Source organism: Lipophrys pholis, assembly GCF_963383615.2.
Source record: "Lipophrys pholis genome assembly, chromosome: 4".
In the NCBI taxonomy this organism is placed as follows: Eukaryota; Metazoa; Chordata; class Actinopteri; order Blenniiformes; family Blenniidae; genus Lipophrys; species Lipophrys pholis.
This window is the reverse complement of record NC_137637.1, coordinates 16,547,246-16,573,839: the sequence shown is the minus strand read 5'-3', so window position 1 is coordinate 16,573,839 and position 26,594 is coordinate 16,547,246. Positions and strand designations below refer to the sequence as shown.

The window sequence follows — 26,594 nt, the reverse complement described above, 5'->3', positions numbered from 1 at the left end:
ACATCATCCGTTTTACAAGTACTGGGGAAACTGAACTTACCCAACGCCGAAGACATTTTCCTGTGGCTGGCAAACTACTCACAATAATGCAGTATACAACCCTAAAGCCTTATGTATATTTGTATTTAACAATTCATGCTGTTCTCTTCTTAAAAAAAAAAGGAAAAAAAAAAAGAATTTTTGTTGTGAGATTGTCCAGAAAAAAAAGAAAGAAAAAAAAAAAAAAAAAAAGCCAAATTTCTAAAGATGCTTCTTTCCTTTCAAGCACCATTTGCTCCTGCTCCGAGAACCTTGAAAACGAGATTTAATAAGGTGTAATCCCTGGTTAAATACTTCGTCTCAGACCAACTGTTCAATCAGATATGTATTCACGACAGAGGATATGCCTTGAGGTCACTGTAAGTTGCTGCTAATGTGTAATTAGCCGATGTCTGATTTATTGTTGATTGCTGATTAATTGCGGACATAAAAACAACTGTTTTTGGTTGCTAAAACTTTATTACCCTCCTCACTATTCTCCCACGCTGCTTTGTGCCATTCGACAGAGCTCTGATCTTGTTCAACTGAACTGTTCTACCGAGGACAAAATTCAATGGAAACTGCACTATTTCATCGAAACAAAATTGAGTTCTTATCATTTTCTTTTCAGTGCCGTTATCAGTGATTTTATTTCTAAAGCTCAGTAGTGTCGCTAGAATCACATTTGTTTTTTTTTTTCTTCATGTGGTTTTCAAAGTATTCTGGAAATCTATTTCCCAATTTCAGCACATATGGAGGGAGGGGGAAATGAATGTTGCATATTGAGCTTTGCCAGGTTCCCGATGAGCTAAGCTTCTGATTGGGCAGTGCGCTTTAGGTTCCCGCCCCCCCCCCCCCCCCCGTTTCTCCAGACTGCACCAGTCTCTGGTCCCCTGGACTCTTCTTTTGTAATTTTAAATGAATGATGCGTCTCAGCTTAGCCCAATAATAAAGCACAGTCTAGAATAAAGCATTCTGTGTCGTGTCATAATTACCCAGCTATCAGTATTACCCATGATGAAGGTTAATTATGGGATGTGAACAGCATTGAACAACTCACTCTGTACATTCAGTGAACCAACGGGGTTAAATAATTTATTTTGGTGAATTTCTCTTTGTCAGATGTGTATGATGAGATTTCGAACGTGCAGCTCTTTATAGGTAATTAATATAAATCAATGTTCTCCTGAACGTCCGAATGAAAAACAGTAAAACTAATTCATGATAAATTTATTTGTAAAAAAAAGAAATAAAAAAAAATTACAGTATTACTCAAGAAAAAAAAATCAAAAACATGACTATTACTCAAATTTCAGTACATCAGTAATTAATGAATAAACGCTGTCGCAGAAATATTCATGAATAGAGTGAATGGATTCCTTTATTGCGCTTCCATCTTCTTCCCATTTGTTAGAAGATGAAGAATATATCTTCCAGTATTTGGCTCTCTTCCAGGTCCTGCTGGCTGCTCCGTGGATAAGACCCTCCAGGAGTGAGTAAAGTATGGTTCAGTGATTTGGGGGCGACGGCCGGCTTACGTTGTGATGTTTTGTGTCTTCGACTTGCTGGCTTGTATGGCTCGGGTGCCGAGACAGGACTAAAGATATCCAATAACTCAACCGCAGATGAGTCCAACCTGAAGGGAAGAAAAAAAAGGAAAGAAGAAAAAAAAAAAAAAGATTATTGGTTTTTTTTTTTTTTTAATGTTGTTTTGATTCAATTTAGTTCTTCTCTGTTCACCATGTATGACCTCAGCTTGTTTTAAAGGTTGAACCGGCGCAGGCTATGTTTATAATACAGAGCTCCGCGGAGCCCCGTGGAGCCCCGCGGAGCACCGTGGAGACGCACTGCTGTAAATGAGCATCCTTGTGCCGTTTCATTGTAGCGGAGAAATGCACACAAAGGCCGACGGTTACGCTACGTGCTTTCAAAGTTAAGCAGAGAAGGTAGCAAGCCGAGGGACCAGCACCAGACGTGCGCAAGGCTAAAGTCGGCTCGGAGAAATATTTGTCATTCACCTTTCACTTGTTAACACAGACAATATGAAAGTGAAAACTCTCGTCCATGTGTTAACAAAATCTTTCTTGGTGAAGTGTCTACTGAACCCTAACAAGCAGCGTTAACAAGTCAGAACCACTGGGGCGTCCCGGGCAGAGAAACACAGTTCCTTGCAGGTGCGGGGGAAAAAAAGAAGGGGGGGGGGAGAGAACCCAGTGCTTTTTCCCTCAGAATAAAAATGAGGGAATGTGTAGTGAAATAAATAAACCAAAACGGGGGAGATTAAGCTAATAGAGATTCAATCCCTCAGTCTGCCTGGCTTGATAAATTATTCAGTGTATACACAGTCGAACGACGGCCATTCCAGATACAAAACATGAATTCTTTAAAGCACGCTCCGCTGATGTTGCTAACATAATTCTCTGCTCGTTTAAAGCTGCATCGATTTGCATCGCGCGGGTCGGCACACAGCTCTCCCAGGTAAGGCCGATCTTTGGGATGTACTTGTTGATATGCATGCGGGTGGTCGGCACACAGACACACTGGTGGAACTTCCAATCAGGACGCATTTGTGCTCCTCCACACGTATCCGTGGACCTTGATATGTCATGTTTTCAAACTAACTTGAGGCGGCACAAACCGTGAGCCCGGGCCGCTTTGAGAGGCTATATTTTGCCTGAGCAACGTGAACTAATATATGCACATGTTTGATGCGGGAGGGGGAGAAAGTGAATGAGGGTTAAGTCAACTGAGGGATGATAACAGATGAAAAAGAGACTGAAGCTCAACTAAGTAAATCTGCCTCCCTCATTTAGTCTTCTGCATGTCAACAGAAAAGGAGAGAGGGAGGGGAGAGGGAGAGTGTTCGTCTGTCTGTAAGAGAGAGACTGGAAATGAGTGCCGCTTTGTGGATAGAGAGGAAGGCAGAGAGGGAGCGTGGAGGGGGGTGGGGGGTGGGGGGTGGGGGGTGGGGGCTTCAGCTGGGCCGCTTCACTCGAAATGTGAGAATTTGCATTTTTATTTGTTGATTTATTTAACGGACAGGGCTCTCAAACAGCCATCCATCAACAAACGACATGTCGGTAATGAATAATGCATCACTTACCGGCGGTCACAATCTATAACAAGACTGGCGTGGGGGGTAGGGGTACAGTTTGGGCAGGAACGGCGGGGTAATGGTGGTGGATGGGTGTGAGGGGGAGGGCGGGGGGGGGGCATGGAGATTGGACGAGGACTGGAGTGAAGCATGCAAATACATTTTCAGTGCGATGGAGAACTTCATTTGTTGGCTTTGTTTGTCCAAAGTTAAAGTGTGAACGACTGTTAAATAATATTCTCTCGACTTTACTCGTATGCGCGTGCAAGGAAAACATGGACAGGAGCAGCTACACAAGTTTTTGTTATTATTTTAAAGCAAAAAAGAAAAAAAGAAAAGCTTCTGGCTCAGCATGGTGGGTCATATTAAGAGCATCTGGAGACACAGCGATGCCAACAGTAGAGTACTTCCATCCTCTGTGCCAGTAACAATAACACAGAACTCCTCGGGGACTTACAGAAAGTAGGTTCTCCACAATATTCTACCTTCATGTAAACATTTTTAAAAAAGGTGCCATGATGAACTAACTCAAACAGTAGCCAGGCGCGAGTCTCCTTTCAAATTCTTTGGACATATGGAAGTGAATCCTTGAGTAGAATAAAAGCAGGTGGACTTTTTTTTTTTTTCCTCCCAGTGTGCAAATACAGCACGCCTCCTTTGTGGCCAGGGAGGAAAAAGAAAAAAAAAAAAAAAAAAAGATTTCCACACAACTCCTCCGCATTCGCTCCCCGCCGCCTCCTTCCCGCTCATAACTTTCACTGCTTATTTGGCTCCTCGCTTTCATTAAAGATAGCCGTCTCGCCCTGGCGCCCCTTTTCATTTGCAGTCCAAACAGTAAGATAAAAAACCTATAATGGCCACTGCATATATCCCGCATGTCAATTTTCCAACCAATCAATAGCAGGCGGGCAGCGGCAGGGAAGGATGGAGATGAGATGGGCGGGGTGCGCTGGAACTGTCTCATTACTAACTAGCGCAGGATTCATGAAAGGATTAAGAAGGTCACTTAATGTTAACCCCAGCCTGGTTTCGCAATTTGCACATCAAGATTGAATTGGTTAAGATTAGATGGCCACAAGGGGCATGCTGTTGCCAAATGAAAGAGACGGCTTCAGGTAACGTGCCAAATCCTGCAGAGAGGAAGAGGTTTGTTTACTGAAGGAAGCGTTCCCAGTTTATCGAACTGGTGAGACAGTGTAGCTGCTGGATCCGCGTTACGAACACAAAGCATTTCTCCACCTCAGCAGATTTGTTTACATAATGGTATCAAATATTTCCTAATAACTGTGAGCCAATCGTCCTCCATAGTTCCAAAACAGCAGTCATTTTCAGCGGAATGCCAGACTTCTGATGTGTTTTATGTTATAAGATATCACTGTTGAACACAAGAAAACTTTACATTATTTAGATTTAGCTTTATATATTGTCCACTATTGTACACTTGTAGCTTTGCACAGACACTTTTTTTTTTAAATCAACATTTGCATTGAATTTTAATCGCAAATTAAATTTAGAAGTGATGCAGTGAACTCCGCTCTTGTAGAAATGTTTTATTTCTATGTTTGACGGGAAGAGCGAGTCCGTTGCTCGCGAAGGTGCCCGGAGCAATGTGACATGTGGGGGTTCTCCGACGAGAGGACGTAATATTTGTAGATGATTTGGAACGCCAAATACCAATATAGGAAAAGCCCCAGTTAAGTTGATACCCATGAAAAGGATGAGAACGTGTGCGAGAGAATGTAGGACGCTTTAAAGTATTTCGTACTCTTAACTGCTGAGATTAGGATTCCTAACTGCTTGCTTTAAAGTGTTTCTTTTATTTTTATTTTTTGCAAAGTACTGTAAATTGTGTCTGGATGGTCCTCTATAAATAAATTTGCCTCGGCTGAAAATAGGCATTTTAATAACGTAATTGTTAGTTTCACGAGCCACTTAATTCTTTATGTTGAAACAAAAGAAAAGAATCATCAACATGGCAAAAAGGCATCGCCGAGAACCTCAAATTTTTTTCCTGCTGCTGCAACGCCGGAAGCGCCCTGGTGCCCCCCCAAGGGAGGGCAGGGAGGGGTCGCCACACACTTGGTGGTAGTCACATAATATATGCTGCAATATGTCGAAAAAACTGATATGAGGCACTGATGGCTTCTCAATCTGCACACAGAAATATGAATATGTTTGTTAAAAGTCAAGTCCAGGTCTTTGGCTTACCTGCCAAACAACATGTAACAAGATACTGTTCCCCTGTCACCTTATTTAAAAGTAATATTGTCTTGTCAATTTTTATAGAAAAAACAACAACAATCTGTCTGATCCATATCAACAGATTACCAGAGGATTGTAAGCACCTGTAGAGATGAACATGAACAAACCACAAAAGGCATCTGAGTGGCAGACTTCCTCATTACTGGCAGTAAAAATAAATAAATAATTAAAAAAAGAAGTGTGTTGGAGTCCGACAATTTTAAAAGGCTTTGGAGGTGAAAATGGATGCTAATAAGATGTGATGCCCAGGGTCCCCTGCTGGAATTAATGGGCATCTGCCAGCGCTCACAGTTTAACTTGGACCGCGCACTGCTTTGTTTAGGAGTTAATCGGCAGAAGGAAAGTTTTGAAAAACTACCCTGTCAAACTGACGGAGGGAAGCCGTCCGGCAGCTCGTGTCAATCAATGCGTTTCCAAAAAGGGGTCGGGGAAAAATCAAATCTGACATCATACAAAGAAATTCGTCAAGTAAAGGAACATAAAATGAATTTCAAACAAAAATGTCTGCGGAGACACAAAGCAAGTGAAATGTCAAAGGCAAAATCTAAAATCCTTATATTTAAACACCGGCCAGTGCGCACACACGCACACGGAATTGGGTTAATTACCATTTCATGTCGAAAAGTAATTTGGTTTTTTGGGGAAGGTTTTTTGTCACTTCCACTTAGTGATTCATGCCCTGTCCTCAAAACCTCTTTTCATTTCTCGCGCCTTTCTCACCAGTTCCACTGCGATCCATCTGGGCCTACTCGAACATTCCTCACCTCACATTTTTCACTTTATCCAATGCTCTCACCCTCGAACACACTTTTAACATCTCTCCCTCACTCTTGCTTTCTCTGTCTCATTACTGTGGCAGAGAGAGAAGGGAGGGCAGCATGTGCATCCAGAAGTCTGTTCAATTACACCTGCTGCAGGATCCCTGCTAGGCCGACTAATGGAACGCAGCGTGTCTCCTGACAGGCCGGCCACAGCACTGGCTCGCTCAGTAAAAAGCTTCATTTAGCTTCTTGCAGCTCCAAAAATTTAGCTGCACTAAGAGAAGCCGTCGTTTACTCATTAGCATTGCGGCAGTTGCAAACGCAAAATGAGCTTTAAGATTTACGCTTTGCGATGTGCGTTCATGATGATAATAGGAAAAACGCACGCGATCTCCCCAGTGTCCTTCACAGAACTTCCTCCATCACAAGAGGAGCGGAGAAACACGAGCCTGGGAGTAGCTCACTTCACAATTACAAACCAGAAGCGATTCACACCTTTTTACTGCATCATGTCGATGCTTCATCCTGCCATTTCTCATCGCCGCTCGATGAACAATTGACACGTCTCGCTGGCACCGCTGAAATCAACCATGCGGGCTGTTTGTGTGTAAATGAACGCTACGAGATTATCAAACGCATTTGCTATAGTCCTGCTGTTTATCCAGCATAAAGTGTGCAAAGGCTGTAAAGGACCGTAAAGCCTTATAGAAAGCAAAAAGTATTCAAACAAATGGTGAGTATTTTTCTTAGATGCTTCACCGATGTTCAGTGAGGATGCGCTACCTGGCCTCTGGGGTCTTTTCAGCTGCAGACACTGAGGTGAGTCCAGTGGGGGGCTTTGCTGGAGAGGTGGCCATGTCCCTTCTGGACTGTTTAAAGGAATCTGTCGTTAAAGAAATGAGATAAGAGTTATATCAGTTGCACAAGCCGCAAGGCAAAGAGCAGGACAGGCCACGTAATTGGAAAAATAACCCACAAGATATACCTAACCAGTTTGACATATATATGACAGTGCAAAGGGAATAAGATGTGTTGAGGGAATCTAATTTTTGATGGGTGTATTGCGTTACGGAATGTTTTCTGGGAGACTTACTACTGTGATTTTGAAGAGAAGATACAGTTTGCGAGTGTTTCTCATGGCCAGTCTGTCCTGCAGGAGGTGTGCCAACATCTTCAGATACACTGTAGACAGTAGAAACAATGTACTGGTGAGTGAGTGAGCGAGAGAGAGAGCGAGAGAGCATGTCTCTGACTGAACGACTTTGATAGCGTTTACCTGGGAGGCAAATGTTCTCGAGAAGGTCCTCCAGGCTCTGAACTTCCTTCCCTTGTGTTTGACTTGCTGAGCTCAGCTCGAGTAGCTTGTTGGAAACTAAACAAAAAAAAAAAAAAAAAAAGAAGAAGTGAGGGAGGGAGGGAGGGAGGGAGGGAGGGAGGGAGGAAGGGGAAAAAAGAAAATGTGAAGTTCTAATATTTCTGCAATGACAAACACCGGACAGAAAAACGACTGTTCATGGATAGGTAGTTAATCTGAGATGTGAATAACGATCAACGTACGCCCCCAAATATAACCTCATAATGTCACCAGACATGGCTCATTTCTCTGAGTCTTTTGTATTTACCTGCTGTAATCGAGACGGGACTGGCGTAGCTGCTCATTCTGTCTCTTCAACCTCTCCTCCTGCTCAGCCAGCCGTGCCTGAATCTTCTCTCGCTCCATCTCTAACTGCATTTTCTGCAGAAGTAGTTGGTGCTTCTTCTCCCCCCAGTCCTCATGGCTCGACTGTGACAACGCAGACGGAGCTTCCTTCGCCTCCGTGCCCAGGATCTGTCCTCTGCGGTGCCTAAGTGTCCATACACATTCCATGCTTAGCCATTCCTGTGGCTTGACAAGTTTCGATATATAAAGTTTGATGTGGGATAGTAAAATTACTGTACCTTTCAATCTCCTCTTTGTTGTGAATATAATGGTTGCCATTCCATTGATGAGCGTCGCTTCTCTGCCGCTGTGTTTCATAGCCAGCGTCAAGGACACTGTTTTGGCTATGTTCACATCTGCGGCATAAATGTGGCTCCCTGCACTCCCTTTTCGGCGGCACATGTTGTTTGAATGGTCCACAGTTTGGACTCAAGTCACAGCAAAGAGAAGCGGGATTCTGAAATGTGTGCGCCGCTCCTCTTCGCCCGTCATTATTCCTGTACACTTGTGACTGTTGTGCCTCCGTGGCGGCAAAGCTGAGGTACGAGCCATCAAAGAGTGAGCCATTAGCCCTGCTTGTGGACGTCCTGCTGTGGGTTTCCTCGCTGCTGAGCACCTGGACAGAGAACAAAGAGGACAATGAAGGCATTTTGGCCAATTTGGGAAGACTCTGAAATGCTGATGGCATTTATTCAGCCAAAAACATTAGACTGCTCCATAAAACTTTAATTCGGACCTGGAATACAAACGGAAATTTACCAATACTGAATTAGGACTCAGCAACCTAATTTGCTCGTGTTGCTATGTGCAGTAAAAGCTCCCTATTTGCTCACAGGAGCTGTTCCACAAGAACTCGTTTCACCAGCACTTTATGTGTGCTGGAGAAACCCAAAGCATCTTTCCTGGTCTATTTCATTCCATTTTGTTCACATAACTACACCGATTGTGCGTCGAGCTACAAGTGGAGCCTAAATACAGGTTATAAAAACAACCGTACCAGAATGCGTCTTGTGTAGGCACTAATGTACGGCTAACGTTGCTGCTGATGCCAACGTGCTGAATTGACTTTGGGGCTTGCACAGACGTGGTGGAGAGCCATGGCTTGGGTTTTCAGCAGGAAATCTGCAAACGATCCTTCCCAACTATAAACTGGACAGTGGCCACAAGATTAAGAGGACTTTTTTCGACTGGGCACAAGTGGCAGGTAAAGCCAAGGTCAGGAACATTATGGGATAAACATGAGGAGGAGAGCATCCTTTGGTTTACCGGGGAAGATTCCGTGACTAATTTACTGCGGGTCAGGGAGCAGGCAAACACGCATTATTCAGAGCTGCAGTGGGACAATGAGGTTAGCCAAGTCATCTATTCATACAGATGCAATGGCCAGAGAGATGTCTTTGTTTCTGAAATGTAACCTTGAAACATTTTTCACGATTAAAGATGGCTCTACCTCTGGCCTGAAACAGTCCATTGCTGTTTGGCACTTGGCCATATCAGTGAGATTTGGATGTCAAATGTGTTTCCATAGATTGGCTCACGAATGCATGACGGTGACAAGCATGGCCACAACAACTTCGACATGAAAAGCTTCACTATTGTTTGGCCACTGTATCGGTACAACCACAATTATGTAAACAAACTATCACAGAAGCAACTGAAACAACGACAACTTATCAACCACAACAAATGATTAGATATCAATCATAATTAAAACTCTTCAACATTTCGTCTCTTCAACAGAGCCTATGATAAAACCTGCTCAGCGTTGTTGCCTCAAAAAAAGCATTTCTAAAAACTGTACCTGTCACCTAAATGTTGGTCTCAAACTAAACAAGATTTGCTCTCACTCCTCTCATTTTTAGAGAATGTGTGTATGTAGTTGCACCTTCACTCAGAATTTCAATGTACACAACAACAATCTGAAGGAAACTCCCAATGCCAGAAGCCTTTTCAAACATTAGCAGAACAGTAATCGAAAATATAAAGTGCTACTATTATTGCATTTCTTTAACAAAGTTAAATTCGTTTGCCGATTTTGAATATTGATGAATTGTCACAATATTGTGGTGAAACCATGTATGATAACAGCAGACGTGATGATTGTGATAAGACCTCTGCAATTATTTTTCTGAACTGCCCAGTTGCTTACCTTGCTGTGGGCTTCTGGTTGGCTGAGCTGAGGAATGGACTGGTTGAGCTTCGCCTGTTGCAACAAAAGGTATTGTTGGTAGAGCGCAAGCAGCTCCTGGCACTCTTTGTACTGCTGATGCAGGCCTATAGCAACAACAGTTAAGTGACTAACAAAGTAAAATAACAGCAAAATAAACAAACAAAAAAAACAACATGTGCCATCACTAGAGGAATTTGCAGTCTGCAGATATAATTGTCCAAAGAGAGATGGTAACAGGATAAAAGGATTGTTTGGGTTTTAACGTTTTCCAAATCAAACATAAACAGATTTTAAATGTGACACCTCCAAAATGGCTGTTAAAAAAAAAAGAAGGTTTCTCTAGTGCGGTTTCATCTGGGAAACAAAAAACAAAAAAAAAAAGATAGATGCTGGAATTAGATTGACAATCTGAATTAAAACCTTGTTTCAGCAATCAATTACACATTGGACCAGAAAAGTGGAGGGAACGGCAGAGCTGAAAACAGAGGGAGATGAGTCCAGCAAAATCAAAGTTGTTGTTGTGGCACGGAGCTTTCACCATCTGTGCCGGGCCAAGCTGTATCGAGCCGAGCTGGACAGTGCCACGCCAGGCTATCTGCCAGACGGAGAGCTGGCAGCCACGAGAAAACTAATCTGGAGCGGGACTACTGCTGCGCCTCAGGGGCCCACTAATGACAGTGGCAGCACCACAACACACCAGCACGCACAAAGATAATGAGCATGAGAATGGAGAGACTACACACAGACAGTCACACAAATTCAATAATCAACCTCTCTCTGACTTTCTACGGCACACACAGAAACAGCAAGACGTGAGAGTGCAGAATCCCCACCTGCACTACGAGCAACCCACACAAACGGTAGTACACACACTCCCACACGGGCTGACCGTAAAGTCTGTTCCTCCAGGCCATATCTTTTTATGACGGTGGCCCAGCTCTCACAGCTGATGAGTTTCTCAGCATCCATTTGGGGGGGAAAAAAAAGAAAAAAGGACCCCGTTTTAAGAGAAAATCAAAGTTCAAAGTGGAGTCTTATTGAAGGAATAGTTGGCGGAACACTCCATAAGAAAACACTTTGGTTGTTAGAAGACTTCAATCAGGCTGCGGAAATGAAACAGAAAGGCAGAAGAGAGTGGGGATGACTTTGAATTGAGGACCAGACGCCAGACAAATGCAAGACAGCAGCTTCCATAAACACAAGGAAAATGTCAGGAAACACTTTGATTGAACCCGTCATCAAACTAAGGCTCCTCCACTGATGCAGTGATGTCCACGGAAGCAAATCTATATGGAAAACTTAAGGACATCACAAGGACATCACATCAAGTAAGCCTGTGCCGGGTGTTTATTTATACAGCATAAATAAGGGTCTTGAAGGGGAGACGCTGAATACACTCGTATAGCCAGACCCCACCGCAATCCAAGATACAGAGCAGCAATTTATGATTTATATAAGGGCTAAGACCAGATAAATACACATAATATGCAGCTTCAGGACAAATAGTAATGGTACCACACACAATCCTATATGCACAAATGGAGCCCAACAAGACTGCAGCATCATAGCATCCCAGTGCATAATTGAAGGTAAGGTGTTAATGTGCTGACAGGGTGACACAGTCCCTGGACAGCAAGTGCTAGGTAATCTGAACTGAGTGGAGCAACGCTGATAAGATTCCACCTCTCAGTACGTCTCCAAACTAAACACGCTCCCTCCACAGCCTTGGACCTCAGCCAATGGGGGCCAAGTGTTCGGCAAGCCCCTGGTTTACATGGAGCTGCAGAGCGCCAACAATGACTTACTCCTCCCCCCTGCTCCAAAAATACTCAGAATCAAGGGCTTGGGTTGAAGAGGCTTCAGACGGGGCCTGTCAAAATGATTCACTTCCCTGTCAGGCCGAGGCTCAAATGAAATAATGAAATCCACTTCAAGGTGGAACAAATTTGCACAGGAGGGGGGAATATTTTAAAACCTGCTTTAGCACAGTGTGCCAAACAGATTGAGGCTGAGCGGGATTGTGAGAGGAATGGGGGAGGAGACTGATGTGTGGATGTGTGCGAATGTGTACAAGTGTGTGTGCAAGGAAGAGATGCCAGGGAATTAATAGAAGGAGACAGCTTACATTACTGCATCAATACTAGAGAATAGTGAGAAGAGTCAGATGATAAGCTAATGAATAGGACCACACACCGGCCAACGATTATTTAGCAAATTGCTTTGACTTTTCTAGTGTTAAACATGAAAAAAAAATCAGTTATCATCAAAAGCATGCCAAATCAATAACTCATCAAAGCTTAGGAAAGTTGGGAGCATACTGGTTAGGTTGCATCTGTCTTTGAGATATGCCAGTTGTACAACTACCCAGGAGGATTAAACCCACATTTCTTGTAGCCAAAACACTGGATATTCAGAGTTACGGTGAGCTAAAAACTGCTTTTTCCAACTACAACTTTTACAGCAAACTCTCACAGTTGTGTCCATTAATCATTAAGCGCCAATGAATTTTTCTCAGTTAAGCGGAACGCATGATGTACACTTGTACACTATATACTCAAATAAACTTTAGTCTCAAATAAGAGCAGCTTAGTTAATTTAAATACTCTCAGGGTACGCAGCAAAAATAACAAAAAAGCAGTAAAACAAGCTTTTTTTTTTTTTTTTTTTATGTGGTTTAGACATAGAACATAATTTAAAGCACAAGATCCCACAATCCATTCATCTTATATACCTATTTAATCCAATTTAGAGTCACAAGAATCCTGAGCCATCCCAGCTGACGACGGCCAAACGGCAGGGTTCATTCTGGACAGGTCACCAGTTCATCAAAGAGCAAACACACGGAGGCAGATAACCACACGTTAGCAAGAGTCAATAAATGACCGAAATCGCATATTCCTGGATTGTGAAGTTGACCCTCGGTAAACCCTAGAAAATCCTTGCAAACACAGGGAGAACATGCAAACTCAGACAGGCCACAATGACCACACACTGGGCTCCTCCAAACCGCTCAACTGGCCCATAAATGAAAAAGGTAAAACTTCACAACACCAAGACTGAGTTGTGAAAATATTCATAATGCTAAGCTTAGTCTGCCTGAGAGAACAATGTTCTTATAATCATCGAAACAATTGCTTCTAATGTAGGCTTATCATGAAATAGCCCATTGGAGGAGCACCAGATTGTAAATGTCACACATCCGAAACTTGGAGGGGTGAAAATGGATTTAGCATTGGCATTCCTGTATCGCACCATTAGCATTTTCCAAACGCATGGTAATGGGCTGTTATGTCCCCCTCTCTCTCTCTCTCTCTCTCTCTCCATGGCCTCAGGATTCCCCGCAATTGTTTCAAGTCAATAAATGGCATTAGCTGCGGCACCTGCTGTGCCTTGCTTTGGATACAACAAATGTACCATGTTAGTAACGCCACCTTGACTGCTGCCAATGCCAACATGCCTTGAAGTACAAAAGCCCTCCTTTCTATCTCAAACACAAATTCAGTCCTGTGCCAGTCAGTTGCAAATGTCAGCCGAACACCCCAAATATCAAGGGTACTTTTCCCTCTCATCCTCGGTGGCTTGGGGCTAAGGTACAGCCGTACATTCTTTATCCCCGACAACCCTGAATCTTGGTTCGATAAGATAAGCTGAGAAGTAATGGAATTAAACTTGACAAGACTCTCATTCAGTGTGTTTGCCTTTGGTGTCTCCTTAACCTTTCGGAGAAGTGCCGGAACCTCCTGCCTGAGAAGGGCCTTCATGACTCTAGCACACACTTTAAAAGACTATGTTATCCCCCCCTGAGGTGCTTGGATCTGAACACTTTTTTCTCTCAAATACCTTTTTAATGGAGTTTAGAAGTTTGGTGTAAATGCCAAGTCTCCAAGCCAAAGTGTCTTTAATTGAGTTGTGCTTTCCTAATTTTCTTCGCCGCCGTTGCCAATCGTGCAATTTAGCAGCCGGGTCAATTACTCTTCATATTTCGCAATGTTTTTAACCTAAATTGACTGTTGGCCATCCCGTAGTCCGACCTGAGCAGAATTGTGATGAAGACAGAAGGTGGGATTCGGCATTTGACTCTAAAACCAAGCCTCAGGAGAGACGATCAGGAATCAGCTGGTGACCCATCTGATCTCATTTTCTGAAGGAGATACTGAGAGAAACTCTCGACTCACCATTCAACAGTCAGGACTGGCTACAAAAGCAGACGGTAAAAGCAACCGCTGCAGTTTTGTCAGTAAATATCAAAATTCATCTTTGGATGATAAGATGATTTAGACGGTTCGGGCCACAGCTCCAACCATAAAATTGATTCTGTACAAAACAGCGGATAAGCTACAAGACAACTGCAGCAGGCATCAAATAATTCAAATGCATCTGCTCTATTTCTATGACTTTCCTAACAGATTGAACAGTCTTGCCAAAGGCTGTGGATGGCATTACATGGGACAACACTGCCCCCTACAGACGTTTTCTTCACATAGCACATAAAACTGAGACCATGGAAAAGTTCATTGTTCCACAGTCATTTCTGCACTCATAACACATAAACTACAACAAAAGCCTTTGTTTTTTTTTATTGTGATAATTATGGCATCATTTTTTTGTTTTGAAAACGTAAAGAAGCAATCTCATCTTTAGGATTGAAATGTTCCTCTTAAGTCATTTTTGTGAGATACAATTACAGCGATAAAAAAGGAAAATCACTGGTTGTGTAACCAATATTAAGGCTAAGCTTAGTTGAGCGAAGCTGAGGATTACATCATTATGCAACCCATGATGTACAAATTGAGATTTTAGAAATTACTTTACAATTGTACACCGAGATGAGCTAGAAAAAAATGTACCACAGCCTTACTTTAACCATCCCTTCGTATTAAAAGCGCCTATTCCAGAAAAGCTGAGCATCGTAACTGAAGTTACAATGCTGAAGTTGCACTACACTGACATGAACTGTACATTTCAGCAGAGTATTCTTCGCTTTGAAAATCCATATTTATTGGACCATAGGATTTCATCTTAGAGCAGTCTTATTATCTGCACTTTTACATGTACAATTCTCACAAAGTATTCTTTACTTATCTGAATCCACTGGCGAGTATGGCAACAATGGGAATTTATATTCAGATCTTCTGTTCTGCACTTTTGTAGTCACAAATTTTATTAATTTTACAGTGTCAAATTCCTGCTTTATATTCACATTTATTGCTCAAAGAAAAATCCATTGTGTAACCTTTATATATACACGTGTTGTTAATTAAAGTACTTTGAATGTAGATATTTTATACAGGTATATTGAATTGGTGCAAGTGAATAAAATGCACTTTATGTAGCATGTGAAAAAGTACCATGTATTTTTATTTGAGTACTTTTACTTGCAATTGAAGCTACGCAACAGTAATTGTACTACAATAGAAGTTTTCAGTATCCTGTCCATTGATTGAAACTGCCATAGTCTTTTCACTGGTAACTATAATATTTTACTGACAAATCTCAGATCCTTCATTTGTTTGTTTCTTTAAAAATGGAAATCTATTCCGATATTCTCAGCATTAAAATAAAAATCCAAGAACATAGTTACTGCTATAAGCAACACACATATTAAAAGGATACTTTCTCTTTCGTGCACTATGGTCAGGTTTTGTTCCTCCAACTGCTGAATCTTACGTTCAGAACTTCCCTGTTCGTCTTTCAAACGCTGCATTGATTCTTCCTTCTCTTCAGTCACTCTGAAAAACAGGAAACAGCAGCATGAAGAAGAAAAGTTAGTTCAAGACATGTAGGAAAAATAACGTGTAATAATAAATACCACGAGCATATCGTGTTCGTTACCTGGCAAGTTCTTCAATGAGGTTTGCAATCCGTCGCTTATCTTCAGGACAGAGGTCTTTCAAACAGATGTCACTCTTAGCTTTGCAGTTGTCTGACACCACCTGACGAATAGTAGTTGACAACACCAGTGTCTTAATGGCAGAGTTTCTTTAAATAACATGTATATTATCTGACAAAAATGTATACTTTAAGTAACTCTGGAAGACTAGAGAAGACAACCCAAAGAAATGCTGGCCAACCTGAGAAAAAGGAATAAATGAATCTGTGGACACCGAAGACACAGCAGCTCTGCGATCACACATTTCTTCTCCATAATACGACTCAGAGTGATCACTTTGGAGGTGGACCTGGCTTTTGCCTCTTGTCTTTTTTGTGTCCAGGGTTTTGCTGTCAGAGTTTCGCTTGATTCGTGTCTTTGTGCCTTTTTTACTGTATATGCCGGTGCTGCCTGATCCCATCTTGAAAGAGGTGCGGGTCTTCACCTCTCCGTCGACTCCTGAAGCGGTTCATGTGGGGATGCAAGCAGAAGGAAAAAGAACACTATGAGACCATTATCCATGACATTATTCACAGGGACTGTGAAAAAAAAAGTGCTATTGATGCTCACCAGAAACAAACACCAAAGGCTCCTCCTCTTCTGACACCGAACATGGGAAAATAGGTGATTATTGAAGTATTCCATCATTCTAATAAATCTAATAAACTGCATGCTGCTGTAAGATGTCCGATTTGTTCGGTTTTTCTAAAGCGACGTGCTCACAAAAGAAACGTCGGCGTTGATTTAGACTGCAAATCACATCAGTGTTATGTTTATGGAAGCATTAAGTAACCTAACTGGCTCGGTATTTACACAACTATGTTTGCTATAAATCAATCCCATTAGTCCACCTTTTAAAGACTGTCTTACTAAACTTAAAGGAAAGTAATTAGCTGACAAGCAGTGGGACTTCCTCAAACAAGTAGAATCTCTCCGACTCTCTCAGAGATGTTATACACCTTCTCACGGCGCGGGTTCGGTAAGGAATCACTTTAGTAGGACGGATGTTGTTCAGTAGAAGTAAACATACCGCTATTTATCCAGCTAATCCCCGACTTTTCACTTCTTTTAGCCGCTGCCGCCATGTTGAAACAACCGCCACCACTCCCAGGGAGCCAAGCGTTGCTAGGGAATTATCGTCCCGCCCCCTTCTCAGAACTCAAATCTTATTGGTTGATCAGGTAGAAAGACGGCGTCTTATTGGCTGAATTGCGTGTCTCTCCTACGTCATGCTACTGTTTGTGGCTTCCTGTGCGTGCACTGTCAACGAGGCAAGGTGAAGGATGCTGGGCAGACTTTAGCAGGGCAGAGAGATCTCTGTGGGGAAGATCTCTACTGAAGGTGCATCTGGGGTTTTGTGCAAAACCGATCTCGCCGCAATGGAGGAGACCAAAGACATCTTGGCGTTTAAGGGTGTTGCTGAGAGACTGACACTCGGCATCACCCGAATCCTCGGTGTGTATGATTGTATTTGCACATGTTGAAGGTCTGGCTAGCTAGCAATAAAAAAGATCTAGTCAGGATCTGAATATTTTTGTTCTTCTTGGTCCAGAGAGCATGCCTGGTGTGGTGGACGTCCGTTTTGCAGAGAGGGAGCCTGCAGAGAAGAGGAGCCTGCTGACATGGGAGCAGGTGCATGCACGTCTTCTTGTGACAAACCTGGATGTGAACTGACATTGTGATAACATGCAATGCATTTGTTTGGTTTATCCCACAGAAAAATACTTGTATTTTACCAGAGGACCTGCGAGATTTCTATCTTACAACCGATGGGTTCACGCTAACATGGAGTGTTAAACTAGACGGTGGGTGTTCTTATGTATGTTCTGTAATACTATGAATCGCACAAAAGTGTGTCATTATTTGTCAAATGTAGGTCTTTATATAAAGTCTGCAACTGCTGTTACACCACTGCACCATTTTCAAGTTGTCTCCATCACACCTGCATCATTAAATTCACTGATAATATAGTGTGTTGTAACCAAATAATTATTAGTTTGACTCTCCTCTGAATTATTTAGTCTTCGTCTCTAAAATAGTTCTTCTAACTATGTTGGTGCACGTGTTTTTCCAGATGAGTGTGTTCCTTTAGGATGCATGATGATTAACAGCGTGGCCAGACTGGGCCCTCTGCTCCAACCGGTGTCACACTTCTCTCTCCCCAATGCGCCCTCTCTGGCTGACCTGGACTGGGAGGAGAGCACCACGGAGAGAGGTAAACAAAATAAAATTTTCTGTCAGATCCTCATGCGGCTTAACTCTACAATTACAGCATGTCAAGTTCAATTATGTTTGTTTACACATGCCCAGTTGTGCAGAAAGCAGGCTAATGAATGAGTTGTTAAATGAACTCTAAACATTTATTTGAGATTCATAAATGCTATCTGTCAGGGCTCGAACCTGCACGTGCCGCACCCCATTTTGATGTCCGGAGCCGCATCTTCGAGCTGGATTCCTGTGGTGGGAATGGAAAAGTGTGTCTGGTCTACAAAAACTGCACTCCAGGTGTTCCGTTTAATAATATAATGTTTTCCTTCCAACCCTAACCCTTCCCCTTGTTGATGCTAAATGTTAATGTTGGTATTTTCCAGCTGTGGTAGCCCAGCAGAGTGAAATCTGGTTCCTGGATCGCTCATTGTGCTGGCATTTTCTGACTGCAACATTTACGTCCTACTACCGACTGATGATCACACACCTGGGTCTGCCTGAGTGGCAGTATGTCTTCACACCGTATGGCCCGAGCCCCCAGGCTAAGGTACCAAAATGACTGAGTGTCTTGGTTTCTTGTTTGTTTTTTTTGGAAGACTGTGCAATGTAAATGGAATCCATCATCCATCTATTGGTTCTTCTTGTATACCAGACATGGGTAACCAGACTAGATATGTTCCCCTGGATTCATTTAATCTAAATGCAACAAAGTCCTCTGAAATATTGCTTTTAATTATAACGGGAGAATGAATGTAATTTTCATAACATTTGACAGAGATATTACTTGGAATTGATCTGTATTAAGTGAATTAGCAGTTGAAAATTACAAATGCATGATATTGTTTTATCACTTACTTTTTAGACATATAGCATTTTTAAGTTAGTAAATATTATCCTCTATCCTTATTTTTGACGTGATCAGTCATGTACCAGACCTCAGGAGGAGAGGATGATGTAGTTTATATGACCCTTACTATGATGAATGTCATGTGTCAAATATATTTTTTATTCAATGCGTTACACTTATAGCGACCTACAATTTTGGCTGATGAACATATGAGATAAAAAGCTTCTATGTGTTGTACCTTAGCTGTCCACCCATTCATCCTCCACAACGCTTTATAACACTGAGGGGGCTCAGGGCTGAAGTCAATCCCCAGCTGACTGTTCATGAAGCCCGGGTACACTGCGAACCAGTCCATCGCAGGGGCAAACACATAGTGGCAAAGAACTGCAGATACTCAGATGTATGCCTACAAAACATGTTTGCAGTCAATTAACCTCAAAAACATGTTTTTGAACTGTGAGAGGCTACTGGAGTACACAGAGATGCCATGCATGCACAGGGAGAACATGCAAGCTCCATTCCATACAGCTCCTCAAAGCCCAGACATGAACTAATTTCTCTGAAGCCAGAGCACCAACTACAACAGCATTATACTTTCAGATACCTCCAGTTAATTAGACTGTCAAACCAGAGTGAATATTGCTTTAGTCAGGATGAAGATTTTGAAGTTAATTTCTGCTGTGTAGATGTGTATTGTTATACACAGCCTACTACAGACAGATTGTGTTTGTTTGTTTGTTTGGTTCCACATTACTAAGAATCCTGCTTCTCTTCGCAGCAGTGGGCATCCCTCTACCAGCCCCTGACCTTCAGCTGTGACCTCAGCCCAGCGGATCCTGCTGGAGATTCCTATATCAATAAGCTGGATCCTACCAAGGCCTTCAAAGGCAAAGCTAAAGTAGCGGCCCCCAAGAAGAAGCAATCAACACAGTGCAGCTCAACAGGACCGACAAAGGGCCAGGGCAGCACCGCAAGACACACTGGGGTAAAGCGATGAGAATGTTTTCATCAGAGCGCTTTAATGTCTGTATGACCATCGTGGATATAAAAGAGCAGCGTGCAGCTTTTTCCTGGGCTACAGAGGGGCGGATAGAATCTCTTTGCACAACAGGTTGTCCCTTGCATGACTAAAGAAATACATACCCAGGTTTAAAGCTGGTTCAGCAAATAGTGTTAATATAATACAATCAATGTGGGACATAAAAATCTATGTTGATTTTGAAAACTTTTGATTGAGGCCATTATAACATTAGTGGTTTTAAACAAAATAATCTACTAACTTAAATACCTAAGCATGTTAAGCCTGTTAGTAATTACAAAATACAACTTGGACCCAACAAGCAGTTGTTTTAGCAATAGCACAGATTCTTTTAATACAATTTTCAATAGTGTCACCTCCAGGTGAAGATCATTCGAATCAGACAGTTTATAAACATAATTTGCGCGATAATACTGCAATAATACCACAGATAATACTGACAAGTAGTTTCTAAGCATAGCATTGCTATCCCCAATAGGAAGACTTTTAGTCTGTCAATCCAGTCATTGATTTGCTGGTCATCTTCAAATGCATTAAAACACATCTCCCGTATAACTTTAAGCCTTCAACCGGAGGGGGGAGAGAAAAAAAACAACACTTTTATCTCTATGACCACAGAACAGTAACCTCAGTTTAACACAGAAAATTAAGTGATCATGTGATTCTGTAAAAATAAACCAATTCACTGAACACGTTGGCAGCCTGGAGCATCAGCTGAAGCTTTGAACTTCTGCCCTCGAGCTTCAGATCCAAACACTACATGACCTGTGTAACAGTGATGCATGGATTGTTACATTTCCAAAGGCTGTAAAGCCAAATCCCACCAAGTTTCTCACTGCAGTGCCTCATACATTTAATGTAAACCAAACAAATGTGAAAATACGCATGTTAGAGTTTAGATACACTGTTCTAGTATACTCTCAGTATTTCATATAAGTGAAATACTTTGGGGGGGGGGGGGGGGGTTATTCCAGCATCCTTTTCCATGAGACGACTTGTTGAACCATCCTGGACCAGGTTTTTGCTTCAAACAATTTGGAGCTTGGAAGGACTCATGTACTTTCTTTTACGTTTAGGCTGCCGTGTGCCGGATTGGTGAAAATACCTTTGTCGAAAATGTTCGTCGGTTGTGCTGCTCTTTCAAGCTGTGGGGAGGCAGGGCCCACTGTTTGTTTTCTTTTCAGAATGATACTTATTTTTTCAACACAATGGACAGGGGTAGTTTTCTGTACATACCCTTAAGTTTCCATGATCATGTAAGTGGTCCCCTGTTGACCGTTGTAATGAAAAGTGTTTATGGTCATTTAGAACGTTAAATCACTAGCTATTGCCCTGATAATATAAACCCAGAATGTCGGGCAGCGAGTATGGCTTTGTTCATCTTTCATAAATGAAACTGCTGTAGTTTTGTTTGGATTTAATTTATAACAGCAAAGATCAGTATGCTCATTTAAAATGTCTACAAGTGCATATTTTAAATGTTTTGCAGCCTGAATTATATGAATAAATTAAAGTTGAGTTTAAGATTTTATTCAAGCCCATCTCATTTTGCTTGAAAGTGTTTCAGTCCACATGGAAGTGGATGGTTTTGGTCTTTTTAACACTTCATCAGTGAGGAATGGTTCAGCTCCATACACATGTGCACACAGCTGTACATACACTTTTGTGTTTGCAAAGCTGATAAGTCACGCGCATACGTTTTGCACTTTCTCAAGAGGCACCGACTCCTCCCCTGCTCGCGCCCGTTCCTCTTCAGACACTGGTGGATGGTGCAGTTCCACCAGGACCTTGTACAGCCCTGCTCCCAGGATTCCTCCAATAGATGGAGCAGCGAGAGGCACCCACCACCAGCCATTTCCAGCCCTATGCACACACAAAAAAGCTAAGTTGTTATGCATATACAATAAGAACCTTTTTTTTTCCCCCCATGACCGGCCCCTGATTAGAAACATGTTGCAATAGTAAACCCCACACAAAACAAAGCATCTGTCCTGCGTACCGGAATACATCGACTCCCCAGCCCGCTATGGCAGTGAAGACCCTGGGTGCAATGTCTCGAGTGGGGTTGATGGCATAGCCGCTATTGCTGCCCAGAGAAATGCCAATGAGCAGCACCAGCAGACCCACCAAGGCTGGCTCGCTGCCCGGAGCAGGCGGTTTGTTCCTCTGGTCCGATAGAGCCATCAGGCACAGCAGCAGCATTGCCGTGCCAAACACCTGGCACACACACACACACACACACAGCACACACATGGATACACAAAGAAGACAGCTGCATGCGTAAAACAACACAAAGAAAAGGGTTCAAGCAGAATGTGTCAGAGGATCCAGTCTGTGATTTGTAAGTCTTTTAATCTGGTTTTATAGCTACCTGATCCACAAATCCACCCATCAAGGAGAGGTACGGTGCAGGATAGGTGGCGAAGATACCAGCTGTGGCCTTCACTCCAGTTACTGTCAGGTTTCCCCCACAGTAGTTATGAATAGCCTCTACACATGAAAACAACATTAATGGACACTCAAGACACAAGATTGTCTGGTTTGTAGTGAATTCTTACCATAGTAGATACCATAGATGCTCCCTGCTGCCAGAAATGACCCTATGAACTGTGAAAATATGTAAAGGGGCAACATCCTCCAAGCCAGTCGGCCAAACACACACATTGCGATCGACACTGCAGCGTTCATATGAGCCCCTGGTGAGAACAAAAAAAAACAAAGTGTGGTGAACGTCTCTGCTACGACACCTTTGAGAAACTTTTTAGGAATTCTCCTCGGTACGGTCACACCCTCACACCTGAGACATTTCCTCCGACATGAGCCCCCATAGCGACTCCCAGTGCAAAGCCAATGTTAATGCTGAGGTACTCTCCGAATGCACCCTGTCCGGTCACTACTTGGGCCACAGAACCGAGGCCAAACGCCTGTATTGAAAGAGGAAACAGAATTTACTGAGACAAGTTACTGACCGTTGTGGACTGGTGAAAGACAACATCAAAACATTTTTGAATCTGCCAGAAAACAAAAATAAAGGGGTGGACAAAAAGAATATGGGTACTTTAGTATTTAAATCGTTAAAGGTACAATAAGTGTGTTTTGTTAAAAGCTGTAAGGCAACATTTGTTATTGTAATTCTTAAAAATAACCTAAAATAATATACAGAATAAATATATTTCAGAGGTCGCGTGATGATGTCGTGGTTAGTTTGAGTTTGGGTTTAAAAGCCTTTCTACAACGAGTTTGCATGTTCTCTCTGTGCAAGTGTGGGGTTTTAGGTACTCCAGTATTCATGGAGAACCCCCCCCCCCCCCCCCCCCCCCCAACAAAAACATGTTTGAGGTAAATTGGTGACTGTAAATTGCATATAAGTGTGAACTTAGTGTGTGTAGTCGTCTGTGTTTTCTCCAGAGTATTACAATCCTGAGTAGGACGAAGCAGTACACAAGGATTTGACCCTGAAAGACAGCCCCTTGTGTTTTGTCTGTCCTCAGTCGATTCTGAAGAGGAAAAGGAGCAGGTGTCCACACTATTACATGGAACAGCCAGCACAACAGCTGAAGCTTTGGGCAGCAAAAAACTGTACTGCTAACATGCGGAGTTGAAGTCTAAGAGGACAGGCTGGATGCTTTAATAACTCAACTTCATAACGTAATGTGACAGTGGAGGCTTTACATCAAGATCACGTACCTTTAAAGTCAGCGAATCATTCAGAGAGCTGGGTTTTTAAACGAAGAATTCACAATGTGCTTCAAACATCTAGGATAAACACTGAACTGACACATTGAACTTTTAACTCAGTGAAATGTCATTGTGGTCTAAGGGAAGTCAAAAAACAAGCTGACATTGCTAAACTGAAGCTGTTTGTTCAGGAAGCAGGAAAAAGTGCTGGGCCTCTTTAAAAAAAAAAAGTCACATGTATTTCGGTGGAGAGTAATTCTGATCTTTAAGTTGCTTGAATTTCAAAATGCTGGTTTGGTTATCATTGTGCCATATTCAGGGTGTTTTCACAGCTTCTTGCATGGATTCTTCTTGTATCAGCTTATTGTAACAGCTGAGAGATAAAGTGACTTATGTCACCCTCTCCATGTGGTACACTGCCTGAGCATTCCTAGAGTAACACTAGATTTCCTGGTTCACCCCCTGACACCCACCAATCACCACCTACTTGCCCCAGTCATGTGACTGTTAGAAGGGTTTCTGTGTGTCTGTGTGTGGGTGGGGGGATGTAAGAGTACAGAGCGTGTATTAATAATTAATGGTTGTCACAGATAAGCCAGCAAAACATTTCCAAATAAAAAGTGAAGTTGTCACCACAAGGAAGGACGTAAAAGGTGTGTTGAAATAAAGACAGCTTCAGCAAGAGTATTCTTACCATCATGACAAAAGTGCAAAGGGTTTCAGCAAGTCCCACACGAACAAATTCATTTTTGAGCCAGAGCCTGGGTCGAGTTACACTCGCTGCTCTCCGCTGAGAAACCCCGAGTTCTACTGACTGTGCCAGGTCCTTCATCTCCTCTCCTCGTTGTTGCTTCTGTTTTTGGCTTCTTCTCCAGCTAATGAGTTTAAAGTTCACTCAAGGTCAGTCACATAGAACGACCTCATAGGGGGGGGTTCTCATCCTACACAGTAGTCCATAAACAAGGCTGTTTCTCCTCTTCCCTTCAAACTTTTCCTATCCTTTGGTCACACTCTGTGTGCCCGTCTGTTGATCTTCTCTCGGTCACACATGCCCACATTGCTTTCGCTTAACCCTCCCTCTTCCCATACTGAAACACACACGGTCAGACCCATCCTCCAATAGAGCAGCTGATCTTAAAGTGCTCAACCAATGAGGAGAAAGGTAAGAAAATTGTGCCAAACAAAACTGTAAATGGGATTCTTTGAGCCGAAATATACCATTTTAAACAAAACTAGGCCACAAGTTTTGAATTGAAAGGCTTGATTGTTTATGTTTGAGCTCAAAGAAACAACAGTTTGCATTGCATCTTCATGTCTTTGGAAGGTGGGTAGAGAGATAATGGATATACCGGCAAAATATGCTTTATCATCCATTATTCTAATTATAAGGTGCACATATTTACCATATTGGTACAAAATCTCCCAAAGGAGTTGAGGTGTGTTGGTAGTTCGTTTTTGTTTTTGTTTTTTAATCAAACCACTCTGGAGGGCTTCAGCATCTTGTAAGTTAACGTTTGTATTCAGATATGAACAATTTGATATATTTAGTAAAGAATTCACTCGAACTTAAACTATTAATTCTGTAATTCATACTGATTTATAATGAAACTTCCCTCTACTTGGCCAAATGAAAGGAAATATAATACCGACAACAAAGCCACTAAGTTTCCACTTTTTATTTCACTGATCAGTCCAACACCCCCCCACCCCCCACCCCAACAAAAGACCCCAGCTGCTAGTTAGTTGTTAGTCTTTTGCTATACTTCACACTTTCCCGTTGGAGTATTGTCATAACACCTATGTTCATGTTGTGTTCAAAAACAGAAAACTTTTTTTTTTCAATGTGTTTCACACTGTTGTAGTGGCTAGCAGCTGTTTCTGTGTGGAGTTTCCATGATCTGTCTGTGCCTGATTCGTTTTTTTTGAATCATGGTGCTCGGGCTTCACTTATGGCTGAGTTAAGAAGTGAGTGTTTAGACTGTGCCTCTCTGCTTTAGCCCTGGGTGTAAATCAGCCTTTCACATCAGATGATATCAGCTCCAGAAATCTTCATTTCTAAGGTGCAATAATATATAGTGAATGGACTTTACATAAAACACATGCCACCACTGTAACCGAAAACCTTACAATGGGTTTAATAGGCAATCTACTGGGTGAGATTCTGCTGCCCCATTCAGCCACAGCTGCTTTTGTGGAGACCACGGGGGAAGAGATTCAAGATCCAAAGACTATATTTGCTTCACTAGTGTGGGCACCACCTTCATTCATCTGCAGTGTCTATGAAAATGCTGCAATAAAAAGGTTGTATCCCTCCGAGTCTGAGTTTCACCACTCAGTCAGTCAATAAAACCTTAGAAACTGTTCCTCTGGTGCCACCCAGAGGCTCATGTTAGCCGTTAGCAGAGGAATGGTTCGAAAACATTACTGTGAGTTACAATGTGCCCTGTTTAGTCCTCCTCTCATGTATAAGCTGAAAACACACCATCTTTTTTCAACAGATAATTGTCCATCCATCCATCCATCCATCCATTCTTTCCCGCTTATCCAGTTCAGGGTGGTGGAGTGCTGGAGCCGATCCCAGCTTGCTTTGGGCGAGGGCAGGGTACAACCTGGACAGGTCGCCAGTCTGTCAACAGATAATATTCCTCCATATGAGTAGTTGACACCCTAAGAATGACTCCTGCAAAAAGCTTTTTTGACTTTATTAATTGCAATCATTGTGATGATCCGTTCATCTTTGGTCATTATCATCATCACATCACATTTATAATGGCTGGTCGTGGGTCACATAATCAAAATGGCGAGGAGGCAAGGGGACAAAGATCTACATACATAGACTCAACTATCATAGATCCAAAAATCATGTGAAGTTCTTTTAACCAACGATCATGCTCAAGATAAACAAAATAACGGTTATTTAAGGGCTCCAACCGCTCACCGAGAGTGGCC

General features: G+C 42.4%; 3 protein-coding genes across 5 annotated transcripts; 1 reads left to right on the top strand and 2 right to left on the bottom strand.

Moving 5' to 3' along the window:
- Window positions 1–1,082: 1,082 nt before the first annotated feature.
- Window positions 1,083–16,989, bottom strand: kiaa1328 (KIAA1328 ortholog). Of its 3 annotated transcripts, none has more exons than XM_080460708.1 (12): window positions 16,904–16,989; window positions 16,444–16,473; window positions 16,076–16,332; window positions 15,837–15,937; window positions 15,618–15,733; window positions 9,984–10,108; window positions 8,074–8,450; window positions 7,758–7,979; window positions 7,412–7,507; window positions 7,229–7,317; window positions 6,919–7,018; window positions 1,083–1,654 (listed from the first exon to the last, which is right to left on the bottom strand). In XM_080460708.1, the coding sequence occupies exons 1-12, from the start codon at window positions 16,956–16,958 to the stop codon at window positions 1,429–1,431; spliced, it is 1,794 nt and encodes a 597-aa protein (XP_080316834.1). In that variant the 5' UTR covers window positions 16,959–16,989; the 3' UTR covers window positions 1,083–1,428. The 3 variants fall into 3 exon arrangements, with proteins under 3 accessions (XP_080316834.1, XP_080316835.1, XP_080316836.1); XM_080460709.1 differs by having other exon boundaries at window positions 15,672–15,733; XM_080460710.1 differs by having other exon boundaries at window positions 1,089–1,654; window positions 6,895–7,018.
- A 148-nt stretch (window positions 16,990–17,137) lies between these two features.
- Window positions 17,138–21,496, top strand: tpgs2 (tubulin polyglutamylase complex subunit 2). Its single transcript, XM_080461455.1, has 8 exons — window positions 17,138–17,328; window positions 17,426–17,505; window positions 17,591–17,678; window positions 17,948–18,088; window positions 18,265–18,378; window positions 18,465–18,628; window positions 19,707–20,850; window positions 20,892–21,496. Exons 1-7 carry the CDS (start codon window positions 17,253–17,255, stop codon window positions 19,923–19,925), a joined length of 882 nt encoding a protein of 293 aa, XP_080317581.1. The 5' UTR covers window positions 17,138–17,252; the 3' UTR covers window positions 19,926–20,850; window positions 20,892–21,496.
- aqp7 (aquaporin 7) lies at window positions 19,926–24,735 on the bottom strand. Its single transcript, XM_080461456.1, has 6 exons — window positions 24,340–24,735; window positions 22,765–22,891; window positions 22,526–22,663; window positions 22,339–22,457; window positions 21,967–22,184; window positions 19,926–21,830 (listed from the first exon to the last, which is right to left on the bottom strand). The coding sequence occupies exons 1-6, from the start codon at window positions 24,475–24,477 to the stop codon at window positions 21,653–21,655; spliced, it is 918 nt and encodes a 305-aa protein (XP_080317582.1). The 5' UTR covers window positions 24,478–24,735; the 3' UTR covers window positions 19,926–21,652.
- Window positions 24,736–26,594: the final 1,859 nt, after the last annotated feature.

Coding starts and splice junctions, on each gene's coding strand:
- kiaa1328 (XM_080460708.1), bottom strand. CDS start 16,958: ATGGCGGCAGCGGCTAAAAGAAGTGAAAAGTCGGGGATTAGCTGGATA. Junction 15,734..15,836: donor CTCATTGAAGAACTTGCCAG/GTAACGAACACG, acceptor CCTGTTTTTCAG/AGTGACTGAAGAGAAGGAAG. Junction 7,508..7,757: donor TCCCGTCTCGATTACAGCAG/GTAAATACAAAA, acceptor TTTTTTGTTTAG/TTTCCAACAAGCTACTCGAG.
- tpgs2 (XM_080461455.1), top strand. CDS start 17,253: ATGGAGGAGACCAAAGACATCTTGGCGTTTAAGGGTGTTGCTGAGAGA. Junction 17,329..17,425: donor CGGCATCACCCGAATCCTCG/GTGTGTATGATT, acceptor TTCTTGGTCCAG/AGAGCATGCCTGGTGTGGTG. Junction 17,506..17,590: donor GCCTGCTGACATGGGAGCAG/GTGCATGCACGT, acceptor TTTATCCCACAG/AAAAATACTTGTATTTTACC.
- aqp7 (XM_080461456.1), bottom strand. CDS start 24,477: ATGAAGGACCTGGCACAGTCAGTAGAACTCGGGGTTTCTCAGCGGAGA. Junction 22,185..22,338: donor TGGGTGGATTTGTGGATCAG/GTAGCTATAAAA, acceptor TGTGTGTGCCAG/GTGTTTGGCACGGCAATGCT. Junction 21,831..21,966: donor TGGGGAGTCGATGTATTCCG/GTACGCAGGACA, acceptor GTGTGTGCATAG/GGCTGGAAATGGCTGGTGGT.